At 44.8% G+C, this 20,772-nt stretch overlaps 1 protein-coding gene across 3 annotated transcripts; it reads left to right on the forward strand.

Annotated features, from left to right (window-relative positions):
- The first annotated feature begins 455 nt into the window (after positions 1-455).
- Coil (coilin) lies at positions 456-13,650 on the forward strand. 3 transcript variants are annotated; one of them, XM_048365843.1, is made up of 7 exons: positions 460-791; positions 6,694-7,759; positions 7,879-7,965; positions 8,227-8,274; positions 10,871-10,940; positions 11,816-11,904; positions 13,438-13,650. In XM_048365843.1, the coding sequence occupies exons 1-7, from the start codon at positions 547-549 to the stop codon at positions 13,519-13,521; spliced, it is 1,689 nt and encodes a 562-aa protein (XP_048221800.1). In that variant the 5' UTR covers positions 460-546; the 3' UTR covers positions 13,522-13,650. The 3 variants fall into 3 exon arrangements, with proteins under 3 accessions (XP_048221802.1, XP_048221801.1, XP_048221800.1); XM_048365844.1 differs by lacking the exon at positions 11,816-11,904 and having other exon boundaries at positions 458-791; XM_048365845.1 differs by lacking the exons at positions 10,871-10,940; positions 11,816-11,904; positions 13,438-13,650 and adding an exon at positions 9,011-9,313 and having other exon boundaries at positions 456-791.
- The last annotated feature ends 7,122 nt before the right edge of the window (positions 13,651-20,772 follow it).

Here is a 20,772-nt window from a genome sequence, read left to right on the forward strand (position 1 = left end):
GTGCTGTAGGTTGAACCCAGGGCCTTGTGTATGCTAAGCAAGAGCTCTCCTACTGAGTGACATCTGCAACCTCCTCACAACATAAGTTTTATTTTTCATCTTTTAAAAAATTTCATTTGTGGCCTGGCAAAAAGAAAAAAATTCATTTGTGCTGGTACTGGGTATTGAACTCAGGACCTCACTCTTTTGCTTGGCTTTCTTCTCTCAAGGCTGGTTGCTCTACTGCCTGAACCACAGCTCCACTTCTGGCTTTTTGCTGGTTCATATTTTTTTTTTGTCTAGGCAGGTTTCGAACCAGGATCCTCAAATCGGCCCCTGTAGTGCTGGGTTGGAAAGGACTGAGACTTCACTTGCACCCTGCTACCTAGGCCTTGTGTTGCAAGGACACTCCGCGGACCGCGCTGGCAGCGGAGGAAGCCTGCAGTACCCACTTCGCAGCCGTAGGTGGCAGTCGCGGGCGGCCCGGGGGCGGGGCGGGGCAGGCCGCCGAGCACGCTGTCCCCGGAGCAGTGTGGTTCCTCTCGGCTTCCGTGAAACACCGGCAAGATGGCAGCGACCGAGACGGTTAGGCTACGGCTTCAGTTTGATTATCCGCCGCCAGCCACCCCGCACTGCACGATCTTCTGGCTCCTTGTCGACCTTAACCGATGTCGAGTGGTCACCGATCTCATTAGCCTCGTCCGTCACCGCTTCGGCTTCAGCTCCGGCGCGCTCCTGGGCCTCTACTTGGACGGGGGACTCCTACCGCCCACCGAGAGCGCGCGCGTAGTGAGGGACAACGACTGCCTCAGGTGCGCGCGGCGCGGCGGCGGGGCCGGGGGGCGGGGCCCGGTCAGGGGGCGGGGCCTGAAGCGCGCCTGCGCACTCGGGCGGCGCGCGCGTGAGGCCGGAACCCGGATGGAACGGAGCTCCACCATTGGATCTGCAGCGTGGATCCCGATTCCGCTCGGTCTTGCGGAGGAAGGGGCTCCCGAGCCCTGGGGAGCTCCTGGTTGGCGCTCTACCACTTGAGCCATGTCCCCAGCCTGGCACTTTGATGGTTCATTGGAGATATGTGTCTTCTGGACTTTTCCTGCCTGGCCTGGCTTAGAACGGAGATGCTCAGACCTCAGCTTCCTGAGTAGCTAGGACTACAGGCGTGCACCATGCCTCCTGGCCAGGATACTTAAAAGTACAAGGGGCGCCAACTTGGCACAGCCCTCGCGCCAATGGGGAGGGACAGAGTTTCTTTCGGGCTTGATTTAGCGTTCTGTGCCCCGCGCCAGGCCCTGCGGCCTGTGGACGGGTTCCGCCTGTCCCCGAGACCCCCCTTGCCCGGGCTGCCCTTAGGGTGAGCATAGAGGACAGTATGTTTTCTTCCTAACGTGCAGGTTGCTCTGCCACATCCACCGAGGCCTTTATGAGTATCAAATTGTGTTTTCATACAAGCGTTTTGGGGTCACATATATTTGGGTCTTTTTTTAAGTTGTGAGTGGGATATAGTAATGATTTAAAATGTGGCTCACACCTGTAATCCTAACTACTCAGGAGGCTGAGATCAGAGGATCACAGTTTGAAGCCAGCCTGGGCAGAAAAGTTCCTGTGAGTCTCTTATCTCCAATTGACCACTCAAAAACTGGAAGTGGCACTTTGGCTCAAAGTGGTAGAGCGCTAGGCTTGAGCAAGAAGAGCTCAGGGACAGTACTCAGGCCCTCTGAGTTCAAGCCCCATGACTGACCAGAAAAAAAAGTTACTGAGGCTGGGTGCTGGTGGCTCACACCTGTAATTCCGACTACTCAGGAGGTTGAGGTCTGAGGATTGTGGTTTCAGTTCAGCCCAGGCAATAAAGTCAGAGACTCTTACCTCCAATTAACCACCAAAAAGCTGGAAGAACTGTAGCTCAAGTTGTAAACCACCAGCCTTGAGTGGAAAAGTTTTGGGTTAGTGCCCAGGTCCTGAGTTGAAGCCCTTGGACAGTGAGCACACACACACACATACACAAAGTTACTGAAGTGAGTATTCAACGGTTGTCCAAATGTAGCTGAGTGGGTTAGTAAGATGGGGAGGTATGATCACTTCAGTTTAGATTCCTATCTTGAATTTGTCCTGCCCTTCCAGTAAGCTTCAGCTACAGAGATTTAATTCCAGGGTTTATGAATTAAGCTATGTCTTTTTTATGCTTTGTTAAGTATTGCTTTCCCCAGAACATGCCAGATTGATAATATTGAACATGATATGCTTTAATTTGAAATAATGACTACATCTTTCAGTGTCTTATTTCTTTAAAATGAGGAATACTATTACTTATTAGTTGCCTTGGTTTTTCTTTGGTCTTTTATAGTTTGTTTGTTTTTTTCCAGAGCTGAGGACCGAACTCAGGACCTTGCGCTCGCCAGGCAGGCGCTCTTCCGCTCAGCCAAATCCCCAGCCCCCTATTACTTAGTAGTAATGCTCGGTGGTTTCATACAACAATTTGAAATTGTCCAAATTTCACAAGATTTCCTGCTCCTTTTATTTTTAATTTTTTGTGCTGGTCATGGGGTTTGAACTTGTCCTGAGCTCTGTCCCTGAGCTTTTGTGCTCAAGGCTAGCATACTACAACTTGAGCTACAGCTTCAAAGCTAACTTTTTTGTTGATTAATTGGAGATAAAGACTCTCATGATCTTTCCTGCCCAGGCTGGAGTTCGAATTGCAATGCGTCACCATCACTAGCTCTTGGTCCCTTTTTGTTGACTGAAATAGATCTTCATTCTCCCAGAACTTTTTTCTTTTTTTTTTCAGTTGTGGGGCTTGAACTCAGGGCCTGAGAGCTGTCCCTTTGCTTTTTCTCTCAAGGCTAGTGTTCTATTACTTTGAACCCCAGTACCACTACTGGTTTTCTGGTGGCTAATTGGAGATAAGAATGTCATGGACTTTCCTGCCTGGATGGCTTTGAACTGTGATCCTCAGATCTCAGCCTCCTGAGTAGTTAGGATTACAAGTGTGAGCCACAGGCTCCCAGCTTCTCTCAGAACCTTAAAGACTGCTTAAATATTACAATTGTAACAGCTGTGTTCCTGCATTTTAAGTTTACTTTCTTTTATTTAAAAAAAAATCTGTCATTTTTTATTAATTTACTTATTGTCAAAATGGTGTACACAGGGGTTACAGTTTCATACGTAAGGCAGTGAGTACATTTCTTTCTTTCTTTCTTTTTTTTTGCCAGTCCTGGGGCTTGAACTCAGGGCCTGAGCACTGTCCCTGGCTTCTTTTTGCTCAAGGCTAGCACCACTTGAGCCACAGTACCACTTCTGGCTTTTTCTATATATGTGGTGCTGAGGAATCGAACCCAGGGCTTCATGTATACGAGACAAGCACTTTACCACTAGGCCATATTCCCAGCCCTTAAGTTTACTTTCTGAACTGTTACCTTCTTAATGAGTTAATAACTTGTCACTAGCTAAGTGCAGTTATTCTTCAATTAGTGAATCATCAAGGAATTGTACTCTTCGTGATTCAGTTATTAATGTCAAAAACGACTGTGAGAGGCTTAGGGATCTTGGAAGCAAGCCTGGGCAGAAAAGTCCATGGGAATCTCATCTCCAATTAACCAGCAAAAAGCCAGAAGTGGAGGTGTGGCTCGCGTGAATGAGCAGCAGGCTTAAGGGAGGCCCTGAGTTCAAGCCCCATTACCCGCACCAAAAGCAAACAAACACTAACTGTGAAAATAGAAGTAGTACTTACTCAGCTGAGTGGCAGGCAACTTTCTCCTAAATGCCTCAAGTGCTCAATAATATGGCAAGAAATACTTTTGTAGGAGCAGAGCAAGAGGAGAAAGTAAATTTGTAATAGATGGTATCTTCCCATGGATGCAGGCAATTAGACTGAATTGTTAGAGCAGCTTACGTTGCTAAGGGCAGAGATCAGCATGGGAAGAAAGTGCTCAGGGAACTGTGAAAGAGTGGATGGATGTTGGCTGACAAAAACACATACAGTTAGTTCTAGAAACAAGCCAGCTTGACCTGATAGAGACAAGTCTGGCCAGCAAAAGCATTCTGTTGGAGTGTTAAGAAAACCAAGAGACGTGTAATGAGAGAAGTCTAGGGAGGAAAGGTGGCACCAAGATTGTGAGAATCCTGAGAAAGAAGGTCTTCCTGTGGGGCTCCTGTGTGCTCCCACCATTTCCTCATGGCTCATTCAGTTATACCTTGGGAATCTGACTTTACCTGCTCCCAGGCTCAGGCAGTGAGTTCCTGCAGGTGATATCTTGCTCCTCTGGGAAGAAATGTGTCCTCATTTGCTTGAACTTTGTGTGTTACGTTGTCCAGGCTGCTGGGCTAAGTGTTGGTGGCTCACACCTGTAATCCTAGCTTCTCATGAGACTGAGATCTAAAGATCGTGGTTCAAAGCCAGCTTGGGAAAGAAAGCTTGTGACACCAAAAATGCTGGAAGTGAGTTGTGGCTTAAGTGGTAGAGTGGTAGCCTTGAGCACAAAAGCTCAGTGACAGCGCCCAGGCCCTGGGTTCAAGCCCCAGGACCAGCACCAAAAAAAGCCCTAAGAGACGGAGAGACAGTAGAGACCAAGTCTGTGAAACCAAAAACTGCTTGTCAAATAGTATTCCCCATAGGATTGGGGCAGCGACCCAACAGTATGTAACTAAAACCAAACAATTACTCAACATATAAAGGTCAAAAATTGACCTCTCAGGGGAATACAATAGCTCAAAAGCTATATATGTACGTTCATATAAGACTACTGTCGACATATGGTCTAATATCGACATTACATTTAAAGCCCTAGGCAAACTTTCTTGGGCGTGGCTACTGTATATGTTCTTGATACATTGTATATTGTATATATGTCTACCTGACCTAGAGAAGGGATAGAAAAACAGGGCGTAAGAGATCACAAGAAATGTACACACTGCCCTACTATGTAACTGTACCCTTTTTGCACAACACCTTGTCAAAAAATTTGTGTTCAATTAATAAATAAATTTATTTTAAAAGCCCTAAAAGAACAACAACAGAAACACAGATAGGGTAACTTGAACAGCAGAAATGTAATGTTCATAGTTTGACAGGCTAGAAGACCAGAGCCTTTGTGGTGGTAGGTCTGGTTTCACTGAGGCCTCTCAGTGCTTTGTGGACAGCTGCCTTCTGTGTGTCCTCACATGGTCTTCCCTCTGGATGCATGCTTCAAATGGCCCATCTTGTAAAGGCATCAGTCAGATTGAATTAGGACCTTCCCTCCCTCCCTCTTTTCCTCCTTTCTTTCCTTTTCTTTTCTGGTACTAGAGCTTGAACTCAGGGCCTCATGTTCTCACTTGGCTTTTTTTCCACTCAAGTCTAGTGTTCCACCATTTGAGCACAGTTCTACCTTTTGGCCTTTTGCTGGTTGATTGGAGATAAGAGTTTCATAGACTTTCTTGCCTGGGCTTGGCTTTGACCCTCAATTTCTCAGATCTTAGCCTCCTGAGTAGCTAGGATTATAGGCATGAGCCACCAGTGCTGGTTTGCTAATGCCTCATCTATATCACATATTTAAAAGTCCTATCCTGAGCACTGTGGCTCACGCCTGTCTTCTCAACTATGTTGGGGGCTTGTAATTTAGCTAGGCTTTTAGTAGAAAAGGAAAGAAGAAAAGAAATAAAAGCCAGACTCACAACTATAATTCTAGTTACTCTAAAGGCTGAGATGTGAGGATCTCAGTTCAAAGCCACAATGGCAGGAAAGTCCATGAGACTGATCTCCAGTTAATCAAGAAAAAGGCACAAGTGGAGATATGGCTCAAGTAGTAGAACACTAGCCTTGAGTGAAGAAGCTAAGCAAGAGCTCAAGCCCTAGAATCTGCACAAAAAAGGGAGAGGGAGGACATGACAGTGTTGCCAGCTCCAGAAAAGGTAGGACACGTATTATATTCTAGTAATTTACTAACCTTCTAGGAATGAGCAGAAAGTCTTAAAATGGTGTGTGTGTGTGTGTGTGTGTGTGTGTGTGTGTGTGTGTGTACACACATAAATACTGGGTTACTGGATTTGTCTGCCCAAGGCTGGCTTTGGATTGAGATTCTCAGATCTCAGCCTTCTGAGTGGCTAGGATTACAGGTAGGAGCCACCTGGGCCTGGCTAAGGTCACCTTTTGGCTTGGATGATGTACAAACAAAGGAAAGGTTTTGAGTCTTGTAGCTGGCCAAACTGATGTTTGAGTTGCCTTTTTGCTGCTTATTAGCTATGGGTGTTGGGCAAATTATTGGTATGAGCCAGGTATTCGTAGTTCACACCTGTAATCCTAGCTACTCAAGAGGCTGAGATCTGAGAATGAGATCTGAGAATTGTGGTTGAAAGTCAGCATGGACAGGAAACTCTGTGAGACTCTTATCTCCACTAAACTACCAAAAAAGCTGGAAGTGGAGATGTGGCTCAAATGGTAGAGTCCTAGCCTTAAGTAAAAGAAGCTCAGGGACAGTGACCAAGTACTGAGGTCAAGCTCTAGGACTGGCACACACACACACAAAAAAAAAAAAAAAAAAAAAAAAAAGAAAAAGAAAAAAATACCCAGTTTGTATGGCAGTTGAATGTAAGCCATTTTGTCAAAAGGTCCCTTGTCCTTAAGCTTTGTGGCAGTTTTCATTGAATGGCAGTAGTGAGTTTGCAGTCTTCTCCAGATGTAACTGCATCCCAGAGCCATGCCTCTGAATTGCTCACCCTAGTTCTCTCTTACTCTTTCGACAGAGTTAAGTTAGAAGAGAGAGAGATTCTTGAGGATCCTGTAGTAGTCAGGAATGGGGGTGATTTTCACTCCTCCCCAAGGAAAGCAAAGAAGCGGACTTTAAAGTTGGTAGAGGATGAAGAGACAGATCTGGGGTACAGATATTCAAGGAAGCCCTGGAAGAGGCAGAAGAACAGCAGCAACCATGAGAAGGCCTTGGATCTAGAGCCAAAAGCTGGCACTGATCGGACTCTGAAGAAAAAAAACAAGAGAAGAAACAAAGCACCATGTGGCACCGTGGGTGAGCAGGAGGAGGAGACCAAAAGAACGTCGCCAAGGAAAAAGGAGAAGTGTGAATATAAGAAGCAGATCAGGAACCCCAAGTCTTCAGAGTGGTCCACCCACAACATTAATTCTCCGAAAAGTTCCTCCAGCCTGGCTAAAGCCAGACAGAAAGGTGGGGTGGTCACTGGGCCAAAAGTTAGTCCTGGGACCTCCTCGGAATCTGAGTCTAGCCCTGAGTCCTCCAGTGATGTCACCTTGGTGGTTGGGAACTCCTTAGACAAACTGTCAGCTGAGTTATCAAAGGAAGGACCCACTACCAAAAATCCAACTGTGAACAAAGTGGCGGTCAAAACCACCCCGAACCTCCCCACCAGCAAGGTCAAGTCTGCTCCAGCCACCTCTTCTAGTTCAGACTCCAGTTCGGAGTCCGATGACCAGCCTGTCATGCTCAAGAAGCCCCTGGACTGTGCGTCAGGCTCCTTCAAGACAGCAGGCCTCTTCGCAGGGCGAGGCTGTCCCGGCCCCGGGCAATCATCACAGGCAGCTAATGCCATGGGGTGGAAACCTGGTGACTCAAATGGCATCAGACAGACTCCTGGTCATCCTCCCAGTGTATCTGTCTCTGGCAGTCTGGGAAGAGGCTGGGGCCGAGGAGAGCCTTGGAAGGGAGCGAGGGGCCGCGGCCCGAGGGGGAGAGGTCGAGGACGAGGAAATGTGGTTTCCTGCACCCTACATAAAAGTGCCGAGTATCAGAAGCAACAGCAATTAAGTGAGGTTGTCTCAAACTCATCTACCATTATCCAGGTAAATAGGTTTTATTGGGATGGTTTGCCTTTATTTTCCCCACGGAGTGGCTCCCTACTCTGTGGCATGGCCCATTTTCTCATCAGTAATGAAGTCCCCTGGCTAATACTGTTTTTCAGAATCCAGCAGAGGTACACAAGAAGGACTATAGTCTGTTACCACTATTAGCAGCTGCCCCTCGCATTGGAGAAAAGATTGCATTTAAGGTATGTATTAAAACCACAAGAATTACAACAACAACAACAAAAAGCTTACTTAGCTCCCTTTTTCAAATGGATTTTCTGAGCGTGTCATGTGTCATGTGCCGTGTTATAAACACCCTTCTCCCTGGACCTCCAATGTTGCCATGGTTCACAGTGGTGTGGGGTCACCTTCAAATTACATGGTTTCTTGGAGGTAAGAGGGAAGGTGAGAGCCTCCAGAAGGTTCATATCCTTGTATGATGTTTTTCCTCTCTTCTTTTTTAGCTTTTGGAACTAACAGCTGACTATAGTCCTGATGTGTCTGACTATAAGGTAAGGTTGTACATTTAAAAATAATTCGGTTGATGGGTGTGGTTACAAGTGCCTGTAATCCCAGATGTTCTGGAGGCTGAGGCAGGAAGATCATTTGAGTCCAGATGTTCACAGCCTCGCTGACATAATGAGATCTGCATCTCTAAAAAGAAATTTAAAAAAAATTAAGTTGTGAGTTGATTGATAAAACTCTACTGGCATGGCAGCTTATGCCTGTAGACCCAGAACTCAGGAAGCCGAAGTTTGAGGCCATCATGGGCTACATACATAGTGAGACCTTGTCTCAAAGTAAATAAACACTAAAGATATACTTAGTAATACTTATGTAGCTAATACAGACATTTTTAAAGGTAAATGTCTTAAAGTAGAACATAAACACAGTATCAAAATGTCCACTTTTTTTTTTTGCCAGTCCTGGGGCTTGGACTCAGGGCCTGAGCACTGTCCCTGGCTTCTTCTTGCTCAAGGCTAGTAGCACTCTACCACTTGAGCCACAGCGCCACTTCTGGCCATTTTCTGTATATGTGGTGCTGGGGAATCGAACCTGGGGCCTCATGTATACGAGGCAAGCACTCTTGCCACTAGGCCATATCCCCAGCCCCAAAATGTCCACTTTTTAATCGCTTTCACTGTGAAGCTGTGAAGTAGTGGCACTTAGCCTGAATTAGTTTATGAAGGGGTCTGGTGGTTTAGTTCTTTGTAATTGGTGTTCTGTATTTTTTTTTTTTTTTTCCAGAACCGGGGACCGAACCTGGGGCCTCGCGCTCGCCAGGCGGGCGCTCTTCCGCTGAGCCAGATCCCCAGGCTGTTCTGTATTTTTTTAATCTTCTTGGTCACTTAGTTTCTCCTATATGAAAAGCAACCATTATAATTTAGTGTTTTAAGTCGGGATATTTGGGAGTGGGATATTAATAATTACATTGGAAGGAAAGATGTTATCAGATCTATCTTGGGCATTCTGGGAAGTTCAACAGTCATTTCTGTGGTCAGAGAGTGTAGCCTCCCAGGGTCCTGACTCCCATTAAATCTACTTTTTAAAAACTCCTGTCTGTAAAATAAAAAACTTCTTTTCAAATGGTATTTCTACATATTTTGGTCAGAAACTTTACATCATGTCTCTAAAACCAAACAATTACTAAATAAACATAAAAAGGTCTAGGACAGACCTGCCAGGAGCACAATAGCTCAACAGCTACATACATATGATTATATAAGATGAGGCTAAGCAAAATGAACTCCAAGAGATGGAAACAGAAGGATTTTACTGTTGTCATTATGTTTAATGTACTAGGTGAATTTCCTTTGATGTACCCCCTATGGTCACTGTATATGATTCTGGTACACTGGATATTGTATATATGCTTATCTGAACTGGGGAAGGGAAAGAAAAATGAAGGAGGGTGTAACAAATATTTCAAGAAATGTACTCACTACCTTGTTATGTAACTATACCCTCTCTGTACATCACCTTATCAATAAAATTTAATTTTAAAAAAGCCCCTGTTGTCATGCACCATGATGCATGCCTGTAATTAAGCTACTCAGGAGGCTGAGGCAGGAGAATTGTGAGTTCAGGGCCAACAGGCCAGCTTGTACAACATGGCAAAAACTTGCCTCAAAATAAATAAGCAAATAGAAGTGAATAACAAAAGAGTACCCGTGTGTGTGTGTGTGTGTGTGTGTGTGAGAGAGAGAGAGAGAGAGAGAGAGAGAGAGAGAGAATGGGGTTAGAATTTAGGCCTGGATGCTGTCTCTGACCTTTCACACTTAAGGCTAGTGCTCTACTGTTTGAAACAAAGCTCTACTTCCCATTTTCTGGTGGATAATTGAAGGTAAAAGTCTCTTGACCTTTTCCTGCCTGGGCTGGATTCAAACAGAGATCCTCAGATCTCAGTCTCCTGAGTAGCTAGGATTACAGGCGTGAACCCCACTGCTAGGCTCACTGATTTGATTTCCCCTCCAGGCTGATTTATTTTAAAGTGTATATGAATTCGGCCTTTTAAAGTCTACAATTGAAGCTGAGTGCAGGTGGCTCACGCCTGTAATCCTAACTACTCTGGAGGCTGAGATCTGAGGATTGTGGTTTGAAGCCAGCCTAGGCAGAAAAGTCCCCAGACTCTTATCTCCAATTAGCCTCATAGCAACAAACCAAAGAACAGCAACAAAAAACAACAAAGTGGAGGGCTGGGGATATAGCCTAGTGGCAAGAGTGCCTGCCTCATATACACGAGGCCCTAGGTTCGATTCCCCAGCACCACATATACAGAAAACGGCCAGAAGCGGCGCTGTGGCTCAATGGCAGAGTGCTAGCCTTGAGCGGGAAGAAGCCAGGGACAGTTCTCAGGCCCTGAGTCCAAGGCCCAGGACTGGCCAAAAAAAAACAAAAAACAAAAAAAAAACACAAAGTGGAGCTGTAGCTCTATGTGGTAGAGTGCTAGCCTTGAACAAAAGAGCTCAGGGACAGCACCCAGGACCTGAGTTCAAGCCCCATGACCAACCCCCCCCCCCAAAAAAAAAAAATAAATAAATGGCTTTTAGTATATTCACAACGTTTTACATATTGATTTTTTTTTACTTGAACTTTTCTTTTTGAAAGGAAGGAAAAATATTAAGCCACAATCCAGAGACCCAGCAAGTAGATATAGAAATTCTATCATCCTTACCTGGTGAGTATTTCAGGAATGAATTTAAAACTTGAAGCTGTTAGTAACTCATGGTTTCCGAGCAGTCTTCATGCACCGTGAGTGCCCTTTGCTGGCCTCCCTGCTTCCTGTGACTATGGGAACACACCGCAGTCCTGGAGGCCATGGTGCTGCCCCTTGGATTGGAGGTCTGAGATGCTAGATTGCTTCTCAGAGCACTTGTGCTAAGTGTTTTTGTGGTGGTAATTATATACTTTCATAGAAGACTTGGTAAAAACTGATTGCAAAGAATTATTTCTAGCAAATCTAAGTTCCATACTAACTCAGTAACATTCCTGAAACATGTGACTAAATTATGTTGGGGGGAGAAAAAGATTGGGAGGAATTCAGTAAATATCGAGGAGGATTCTGCACATAGATTGCCTTGCAAAGTTTTGCGCTTTTTTTGCCAGTCTTGGGGCTTGGACTCTGGGCCTGGGCACTGTCTCTGAGCTTCTTTTGTTCAAGGGTAGCACCACTTCCCGCTTTTTCTGTTTATGTGGTACTGAGGAATCAAACCCAGAGCTTCATAGATGCTAGGCAAGCACTCTATTACTAAGCCACATTCCCAGCCCTGACTTTTCTCCTTTTGAAACACATTATCTTTTGAGGGTTTTTTGTGGAGTGACATTGTACCATGGAAATACTAGTGACAGTTCATCAAGTTCATTTCTTTCCAATGAAGGAGAGCTATTACTGGTAAATTCCAGGAAGCCCCCTGTGGCTGGTACGAGTTGCTAAGGGTCTCCTGTGACAGCTCACACTGGCCTTCCCCTCAGTTGATATAATTCCCTGTGAAGGAACATTTTGACTACTGACAAATGCCTTACTACCTTTTCTTGCCTAACCTCTGGTTTCAGCCTTGAAAGAACCCGGGAAGTTTGATTTGGTTTATCACAATGAGAACGGAACTGAGGTAGTGGAGTATGCGGTGACGCAGGAGAGGAGGGTAGGCATGATTTTGTTTTTCCTGGATTGCTTAGGCAGACATTGTGTTTTGATTGATGACCCAGGCTCTGGAAAGTGATATTAAAGGTTCCTGGGGTGCCTATATAAAAACTAGAATCGGCCAGGTGTTGGTAACTCATACTTGTAATGCTAGCTACTTAAGAGGCTGAGGATTGATGTTCAAAGCCAGATGGAATAGACAACTTTCACAGACGAGTTCGTGAGATTTGTTCTCCAGTTAACCAACAAAAAGCTGGAAATGGAGGTGTGGCTCAGAGTATCAGCCTTGAACAAATGAGCCAAGTGAGTCTAATCTTAGCTTCTCAGGAGGCTGAGATCTGAGGATCACAGTTCAAAGCCAGCCTGGGCAGGAAAGTCCATGAGACTCTTTATCTCCAATAAACTACCAAAAACAAAAACCAGAAGTGGCTGTGGCTCAAGTGATAGAGTGCTAGCCTTGAGCAAAAGAAGCTCAGGGACAATGCTCAGGCCCTGAGTTCAAGCCCCAATATTGGGACAAAAATAAATAAATAAATAAAAAGATATGGGTGTTGGTCTGTAAGTTTCAGCATTGAAAATTCACATATTTGTCTGAAATGTAAATTTGGAAAAACCCTTTACCAACTATGTTTTCCTTTGCTTTTTAAGAATTTTTTTTTTTTTTTGGCCAGTCCTGGGGCTTGGACTCAGGGCCTGAGCACTGTCCCTGGCTTCTTTTTGCTCAAGGCTAGCACCCTACCACTTGAGCCACAGCGCCACTTCTGGCCATTTTCTATATATGTGGTGCTGGGGAATTGAACCCAGGGCCTCATGTATACGAGACAAGCACTCTTGTCACTAGGCCAAGTCCCCAGCCCCGCTTTTTAAGAATTTTGGATGATTAATAATAGAAAATATTTTTTAATTAAAAAAAAGAATGGATGACTAAGGATATGGTCCAAAAACAGTTTCATGGTCTATGGCGAGATCAGCAGGTTTGACCCATGTTTTTTGTTTTTAGATTTTTTTTTTTTTTTTTAGTCCATGATCCTAGCCTTCTTGTTGAAATGTATTCCTGGAAAACTGAACTGGGAAATTAAATCTTGGAGGCTTTCTTCTCTACATCCTATCAAATAAATAAGAGGCATGTAATACCCTTTCTTTGGCACTAGATGGCTCTCAATGCTCATGGCCAAGCTTACAGGTTCCTTGTAAAGTACTTCGTATTTTTAGGCAGCATGGAGTAATAAATACAGAGCTGCACAGAACTATATCAGTCACACCCAAGTGGGCCACAGATAGCCCCCAAGAGGTTAACAGGCCACTGTGCACAGAGCATTTTTCCTGGACACATTGTAACCTTCCAGGGTCCCCACAGTCCTCAGAGGAGGAAATATGTTAATAGAAAGTTTTACCACATTCTAGATGAATGAGTTTGTATGCCCTAAGTTAATTTCCTGGGATTCACTTCTGCATAAACAGAAATTCACTTAGCTAACTTATATATAACCTCAGAATGAAGTGCTTAAACTGATTATTTTCTGTATTTCCTCAGATCACTGTGTATTGGAGAGAGTTGATCGATCCAAGATTGATCGTTGAATCCTCAGCTCACGTCACAAGGACAGAGCTTGCTTGAGTGCAGCCTCTTCATCAAGGTCATACATGTGTTGCTTGTAAAAGTAACTACAGCCTCAATTTTTTTTTTTAAAGAGGGTTTGAAAGTTGTATGGATTTGTTGTCATCTTCACGCTACAGACTAGGGGGGGAATCTACCTCATCTTTTAAAATAATTGGTTTGTAAACCCATTTCTTTTCCAGGTTAACATCATTTAGCAAAATTTAAGATGTACATTCCGCGCAGGCATTGCCCAGTACCAATATTTGGTTTCTTTCTCTCTTTTTTTTTTTTTTTTGACCATCAAATAGCAACTGTCAGAAGAAGTAACAGGGACGAAAAGACCATGCTGCATATCTTGTTTCAATACATTTTATTAAGTAACATTTGAAACATTTGAGGTATGATGCTTCACCTAATTTTTTAACCATGTTAAAAAATGTATTCCACTACAAGTGGAATAGCTCATAAATGTTAAGGAATTCAAACTGAAGAGTTGACAGATAGTTGGTTTTGTGACAGGTGATGAGTTAAGGATCCTTTCAGGGTTTTTTTTCCCTTTTCCAACTTTACAACGAAGGATCCTCAGGGTGCCATCAGAGCCCCAAGAGAGCAAAACCACTTCTGTGGGTGTTGCCGCAGGGTGAGAGGGGGTTTGCTGGGAGCCTCGTTCCAAGGAAGATGGTAGCTTGCCACAAGATGCCAAGCACCTGGCCCAGTGAGCTGCCGGAGGGAGGACCATGAACAGAAATGAGCTTTTCTGTTACTAGTCAATACAAAACTAACATGGCTCAATGTTTACTGTGAAAAAATGCATTCTTTTAACGAAAGATCAGATCCCTTCTTCACCTTTGCAGATTTTTAAATAAAATCATATCAAAACCACTATGTATACTGAGTCTTCAGGTACAGTTGAGTATTACAAACTATTGTCTTGGTTTATTGTGTTTTTATGGCGGAGGGGGCAGTACTGGGATTTGAATTCAGAGCTTCACACTTGAGAGGCAGGCATTGTACAGCCGAGTTCATAGAACCAGGCATTTTTTATGCTGGGTATTTCTGTGCATATGTGCCAGTACTGGGTTGAACTCAGGGCCTAGGGTTTTCTCTTACCTTTTTTGCTCAAGGCTGGCACTCCACCATTTAAGCCACATCTCCATGTCAGGCTTTGTAGTATTTCACAGACTTTCTTGCCCAGGCTAGCTTCCAACCACAACACTCAGATCCCAATCTCCTGACCGATCAGTGCGCCTAGCTACACTGCTTCTTTTTGATATAAGATCTTGTTTTCTGATGAGGCAGGCCTGGACCTCATTCTGTGTATTCTAGGCTTCCTGTTTTAGCTGGGATGGCAGGCGTTTCTTACACTTGTTGAGAAAGGGGTATCATGAACGTTTTTACCCCAGTTGGCTTCAAACTATGATCCTCCCAATCTCAGCCTCCTAAGGAGCTAGGATTACGGACATCAGCCACCTGTGCCCGGCCTGGTTCATTATGATTTTTATGACAAGAAGCCTTGTTTTGATCAAAAGAGTCTAGTAGAGTTTCAGAGCCTCATCCCAGATGTGGGAGCCACTGGACCACCAGTGAAGATGCTATCTAGTTATTTTTTTTTTCTTTGCCAGTCCTGGGGCTTGAACTCAGGGTCTGAGCACTGTCCCTGGCTTCTTTTTGCTCAAGGCTAGCACTCTGCCACTTGAGCCACAGCACCACTTCTGGCCATTTTCTATATATGTGGTGCTGAGGAATCAAACCCAGGGCTTCATGGATACGAGGCGAGCACTTTACCACTAGGCCATATTCCCAGCCCCGATGCTATCTAGTTTTAATGCACATAACATAGGTGTTTATTTATTGATTTATGATGAGAACTATTACAACAAGGGAGATGAGTCCTAATGATGGGATCTTCCCCTGGCTGTGGGTTCTGTATGACACACATCTAGAGTTGGAAAACTAGTCAATACTGACTAGTTTGGCCTCAAGGTGTGCTTTCAGGCACTCAGCTCAGTCATGCCCATTTTGATCTTTTTTCCCTTTTTGTGGAGACTTATCTCACTGATGCAGTTGGTCTCTTCTCTGCTGCCCTTGTATTGACAGGAGTGATATGTTCATTTCAGTAGCTCCTTCTTATCTGTGAGTGCTTGGACCCTATGTTGACCATATTCTTTTACCTTTTTACTGAAGAGAAGCACTTCATGGCTCTCAGCATTTGTGAATTGCCAGCACCAAGGGTCTTTTTTTTTTTTTTTGGCCAGTCCTGGGCCTTGGACTCAGGGCCTGAGCACCGTCCCTGGCTTCTTTTTGCTCAAGGCTAGCACTCTGCCACTTCTGGCCATTTTCTATATACGTGGTGCTGGGGAATCGAACCCAGGGCTTCATGTATACAAGGCAAGCACTCTTGCCATTAGGCCATATCCCCAGCCCCAGCACCAAGGGTCTTGCACTTTGGGGCCATTACTAAGTAAAATAAGTTACATGCCAGGCACTGGTGGCTCACACCTGTAATTTTAACTAGAGGCAGATCTGAAGATCACACTTCAAAGCCAGCCTGGTTAGAATAGTCTGTGAGACTCTTTAACTCCAATCAACCAGCAAAAAAAATTTAGTAGAGTATCAGCTTTTTAGTAAATCTAAGGAAGAGGGTGAGGGCCCGAGGCCCCCATCTTCCCCCCCAAAAAGAAACAGGAAATGTCACTATTTTGTACAATTAGTATACACTAGGCAATTGTAAATATCAATTGCATAGTAGCAGTCAACAATCTGAAAAAGAATCAAGAACAATATTCTACTTATTATAAGTAAAAACATGCATGCTAGGAATAAAGCCAGGTATGGTAGTTCACGCTTGTATTCCCAGCACTCAGAAAGGTGGGAACAGGAGGATTTCAACCTAGGCCACCTAGTGAGTTCCAGGCTGGCCAGGGCTAAATGTATGTATGTGTGTCTGTATGTGTGCAAGAATTGTGTGCCACAAATTAAGAAAAAGACATGGTGGAAATTTAAGACTTAAGCCCAGTGCTGGTGACTAATGCCTGTAATCCTAGCTACCCAAGAAGCTGAGATCTGAGAATCAGTTCAAAGCTAGCCGAAGCAGAAAATTTGAGACTTTTACCTCCAATTAACCATCAGAAAACTTGAAGTGGAGCTGTGGCTCAAAGTGGTAGAGTGCTATCCTTGAGCAAAAAGAACTCAGGCCCTCCTTGAGTGACCAATAAACAAACAAACAAAAACATGGAAGTGTGGCTCACGTGGTAGAATGCCAGCCTTGAGTGAAAAAGCCAAGCAAGCACAAGTGGCCTTGAGTTTAAGCCCCAGGACCAGCACATACACAAAGAGGGGAGACATAGTAAGAAAAGAAGTTGTTTTGTTTTTTGCCAGTCCTGGGGCTTGGACTTGTGCTGAGCATTGGCCCTGGCTTCTTTTTGCTCAAGGCTAGCATTCTACCACTTGAGCCACAGCGCCACTTCTGGCTTTTTCTGTGTATGTGGTGCTGAGGAATCGAACCCAGGGCTTCATGCATGCTAGGCAAGCACTCTACTGCTAAGCCACATTCCTTGCCCAAAAAAAGAAGTTAAAGACCACCTTCCCTCAGGACTACAACAGCTGGAGTTTGGAAACTGCATGCCCCAGGCCCTGTATTAAAAAGGCAGCCCAGGGGCTGGGAGTGTGGCCTTGTGGTACAGTGCTTGTCTAGCGTGCATGAAGCCCAGGGTTCAATTCTTCAGTACCACATAAACAGAAAAAGCCAGAAGTGGTGCTGTGGCTCAAGTGGTAGAGTGCTAGCCTTGAGCAAAAGACGCTCAGGGACAGTGTTCAGGCCCTGAGTTCAAGCCCCAGGACTGACAAAAAAAAAAAAAAAGGAAAAAGTTGTTTCACAGGGTGGTGCTATTGAGAGGTGATAGAACCTTTGATGGGCAGTGCCTACTGGGAAGTTCTTAGGAATGGAATGGGTATGCCCCAGAAGAAGACTGTGGAATTGTGGGACTCTTCTCCCTCACTCCTTCCTCTTGGTCCCTGCACCCTGGCTTATGAGAGCAAGGGGTTTGTTTTGTCATACATTCCTGTGATACATTTACTCACCACAGGCCCAAAGCGATGGGTTCAACAGATCGTGAAACCTGCAACACAAACCTGCCAGACAAACCTTTTCTAAGTTCTTGGCTCTGGCAGTTTGTTATAGTGGTAGAAAACTAACACAGAGTATAATATGGAGGTCAGATCTGGCCAGCACCATCATTGGCTGTTGAGGGGTGTCAGATTGACTCCATCTCAGATTAAAGAGAGCAGAAGCTGACTCCATCTTCACTAAGGTCTCCCCCACCCTTTCCAGGGAAGTTCCCCTTCGCTGTGATAAGATTGTGTAAACTGCTTGACCACCTGAGTAGGAAGGTTCAAGATTAAACCTGTGCCCTCCCATGAGTAGGCGTATCCGCCTGCATCAGGTGAGCTCCATGTGAGCCCCGCCAAATCCGTGCACCAATTCTAACTAGAATGATAGGTTGGTTCAAACAGTTGCTATGAGGCAGACTGTAACCCCATTGGCCATCTGCGTGTAAGTGTTGTAACCTCATTGGCCACCTGCACGTGGCAAGCTTGACCATGTGGTCTTTGCCTTTATAACCTGACCCCGAGTGTGGCACAGCACGCAGTCCCAGCTCCTGAGTGGGCTATGGCCCTGACCAGTCTGTATACTTTTTACTTCCCCAATAAATCCGTCTTTTTACTTGAGACCATCTCTGAGTGGTGGACTCCTGGAGGGATAGGGGATTCCCCCCCTTGGACCCCATTACATTATGGTCCCCTCCCTTGGGGGGACCCCATTACAGGAGGATTCTTTTTTTAAAAATAGCAGATTGGATCCAGCAATATATAAAATAAAAGCATATCATGACCTGAGTTTATTCTAGGAAGTGTGACTGGTTTATCTGTCAATTTGTGTAATTCAACACAAATAAAGAAGAAAAATTGGACTGAGGATGTGTCTTAGTGCTAGAGTCTTTTCTTAGCATGTGCAAGGCCCTGGTTCCAGCCTCAGCACTGAAAAAGAAAAAAAGGAAAAAATCATGTTCTTTCTTTCTTTCTTTCTTTCTTTCTTTCTTTCTTTCTTTCTTCCTTTTTTTTTTTTCCAGTCTTGGGGCTTGAACTCAGGGCCTTGGCACTGTCTCTGAGATTCTTTTTGCTCCAGGTTAGCACTCTACCACTTCCGGCTTTTTCTGTTCATGTGGTACTGAGGAATTGAACCCAGGGCTTCATGCATGTTAGATGAGCATTCTACCACTAAGCCACATTGTCAGCCATGTTCATCGCTGTTTAGAAAATTATTCTGTTAACGAGTACTTCCATTAACATGATCATAGTATTTTTGGAAAAATAATTTTGTTAGAGCCAAGTGGAGAAATCTTGATCCTCAGTCCTTCCCCACCTCTAGCTTAGCCACCTGTATGATCTTAGTTCATTTAGACGTCTCTGGCTTTACTTTGACCCGGGGAGGTGGGAAGGGAGGAAGGAAGGGACCTGAGGATTGAACTCAGTGGCTTGTCAATACTAAGCCACTCTGCCTCTGAGCCATTTACTCAGACTCTGGCCATCTTTAAAATGAGAACATAGACCCAATGCTTATAAAAGGTTGTGGATTGGAGGGTGGATGTTAGAACCACACCCTTAATCTGACCTTAAATGTTAGAGGATACCTTTGGTGGAAATAATAAGCAAATTATGTTTGTAGATAAATGAGTGTTATGACACCACCAAGTTTTGCCAACCTCCAGATAACACAGTGAGAATCTGGTTAGGACTGCTAGTCATCTGCTGGAGGAAACAGTGCTTTCCTGTGACTCACTGGGTCCCATGTGACTTCATATTGTTCCTGCAGTTACTGATGATAAACACACACACCTGCCAGGCCAGGGACAGGCCTAGCCCTCCTGTGCCCATTTGGCTGGGTGCTGGTGCCTCACACCTGTCATCCTAGCTACTTGGGAGGCTGAGATCTGAGGATTGAGGTTCGAAGCTAGTCAGGGCAGGAAAAGGCTGTGAGACTGTTCAGTTAACGACCAGGAAAAAAAAGTAAGAAGTGGAGGTATGGCTCAAGTGATAGAACACCAACCTCTGGTGGGAAAAAAAAAAGCTTAGTAAGAGAGGCTCTGAGTTCAAGCCCCAGTACTGGAAATGGGGAAATAAAAGGAGTCAACACATATGATGTCCTAACACATATGGTGTCCTACTCCATCAGTGCACTTTGCATGTGCTTGGACTGGTTTCCACACAGCGGCTGTGCCCAGTGCATTACTGGTCTTCCAGCTTTGCAAATGAGGAACCTGTACCCCTTGCAGGACAAAGCTAAGGGAGAGCACCCTAGTTTTGAATTCAAGCTCCATGAAAAAGAAAAGGCTAAGAATGTGGTTTAGTGGTAGAGTGCTCCCTTTGCAGGCATGAAGCCCTGGGTTCGATTCCTCAACACCACATAAACAGAAAAAGCCGGAAGTGGCGCTGTGGCTCAAGTGGTAGAGTGCTAGCCTTGAGCAAAAAGAAGCTCAGGGACAGTGCCCAGGCCCTGAGTTCAAGCCTCAGGACTGGCCAAAAAGAAGAAAGAAAAGGAGAAGAAGAAGAAAGGGAAGAAGGAAGAGAAAAAGGGAAAAGGAAAAAAAGTCTCACAAATGAATCTGCCTGGGGCTGACTTCAAACTGTGATTCTCAGATCTCAGCTTCCTGAGTATCTAAGAGTATAGGAATGAGCCATCAGCAACCTGCTAAATTATCTTTTCTTGTCCTGGAAAGAGAATTCCACATTCTGGCTTGGTCACCCACACTACCACACCCATGCTAATTAGTTGAGAGGTGGATTTTATGTTTATTTCCTGGAGACAGCTCTACTCCTCCCTTGGGAGGCAGTATTTGGTAGTAGAAAATATTTGGCCTCCGGAATCTGATAGACTGGTTGCCAATGTCCATTGGTTTAACAAGTTATTTAGTTCCTGTAAACCTTGATTTCTCATCTGAGAAGTTTGAACTACCTCAGAGCTAGTGTGGGAATTAAATGAGATAGTACTCACAAGTCTCAGTTTTCTACTCTGTTGATCCTCTTCAAAATGGAGGTGAAGGCTTCTTGGTGGATCGGAGCCTATAGGACAGGAATGAAGGGAACCAGCAGTTAGAATGCCTGGCTTCGTGAAATTGGTATTCTTCATCTGTAAAATGATACCATGACATCTTGCAGGGTTTAAAAGTGTGTGTGTGTGTGTGTGTGTGTGTGTGTGTGTGTGTGTGTGTG

This window comes from Perognathus longimembris, chromosome 17 (genome assembly GCF_023159225.1).
Source record: "Perognathus longimembris pacificus isolate PPM17 chromosome 17, ASM2315922v1, whole genome shotgun sequence".
Taxonomy (NCBI): domain Eukaryota; kingdom Metazoa; phylum Chordata; class Mammalia; order Rodentia; family Heteromyidae; genus Perognathus; species Perognathus longimembris.

Excerpts from the sequence above, each read along its gene's own strand:
- Coil (XM_048365843.1), top strand. The coding sequence starts at position 547 with ATGGCAGCGACCGAGACGGTTAGGCTACGGCTTCAGTTTGATTATCCG. Across the intron at positions 7,966-8,226 it reads GAGAAAAGATTGCATTTAAG|CTTTTGGAACTAACAGCTGA; the intron begins GTATGTATTAAA and ends CTTCTTTTTTAG. Across the intron at positions 11,905-13,437 it reads CGGTGACGCAGGAGAGGAGG|ATCACTGTGTATTGGAGAGA; the intron begins GTAGGCATGATT and ends GTATTTCCTCAG.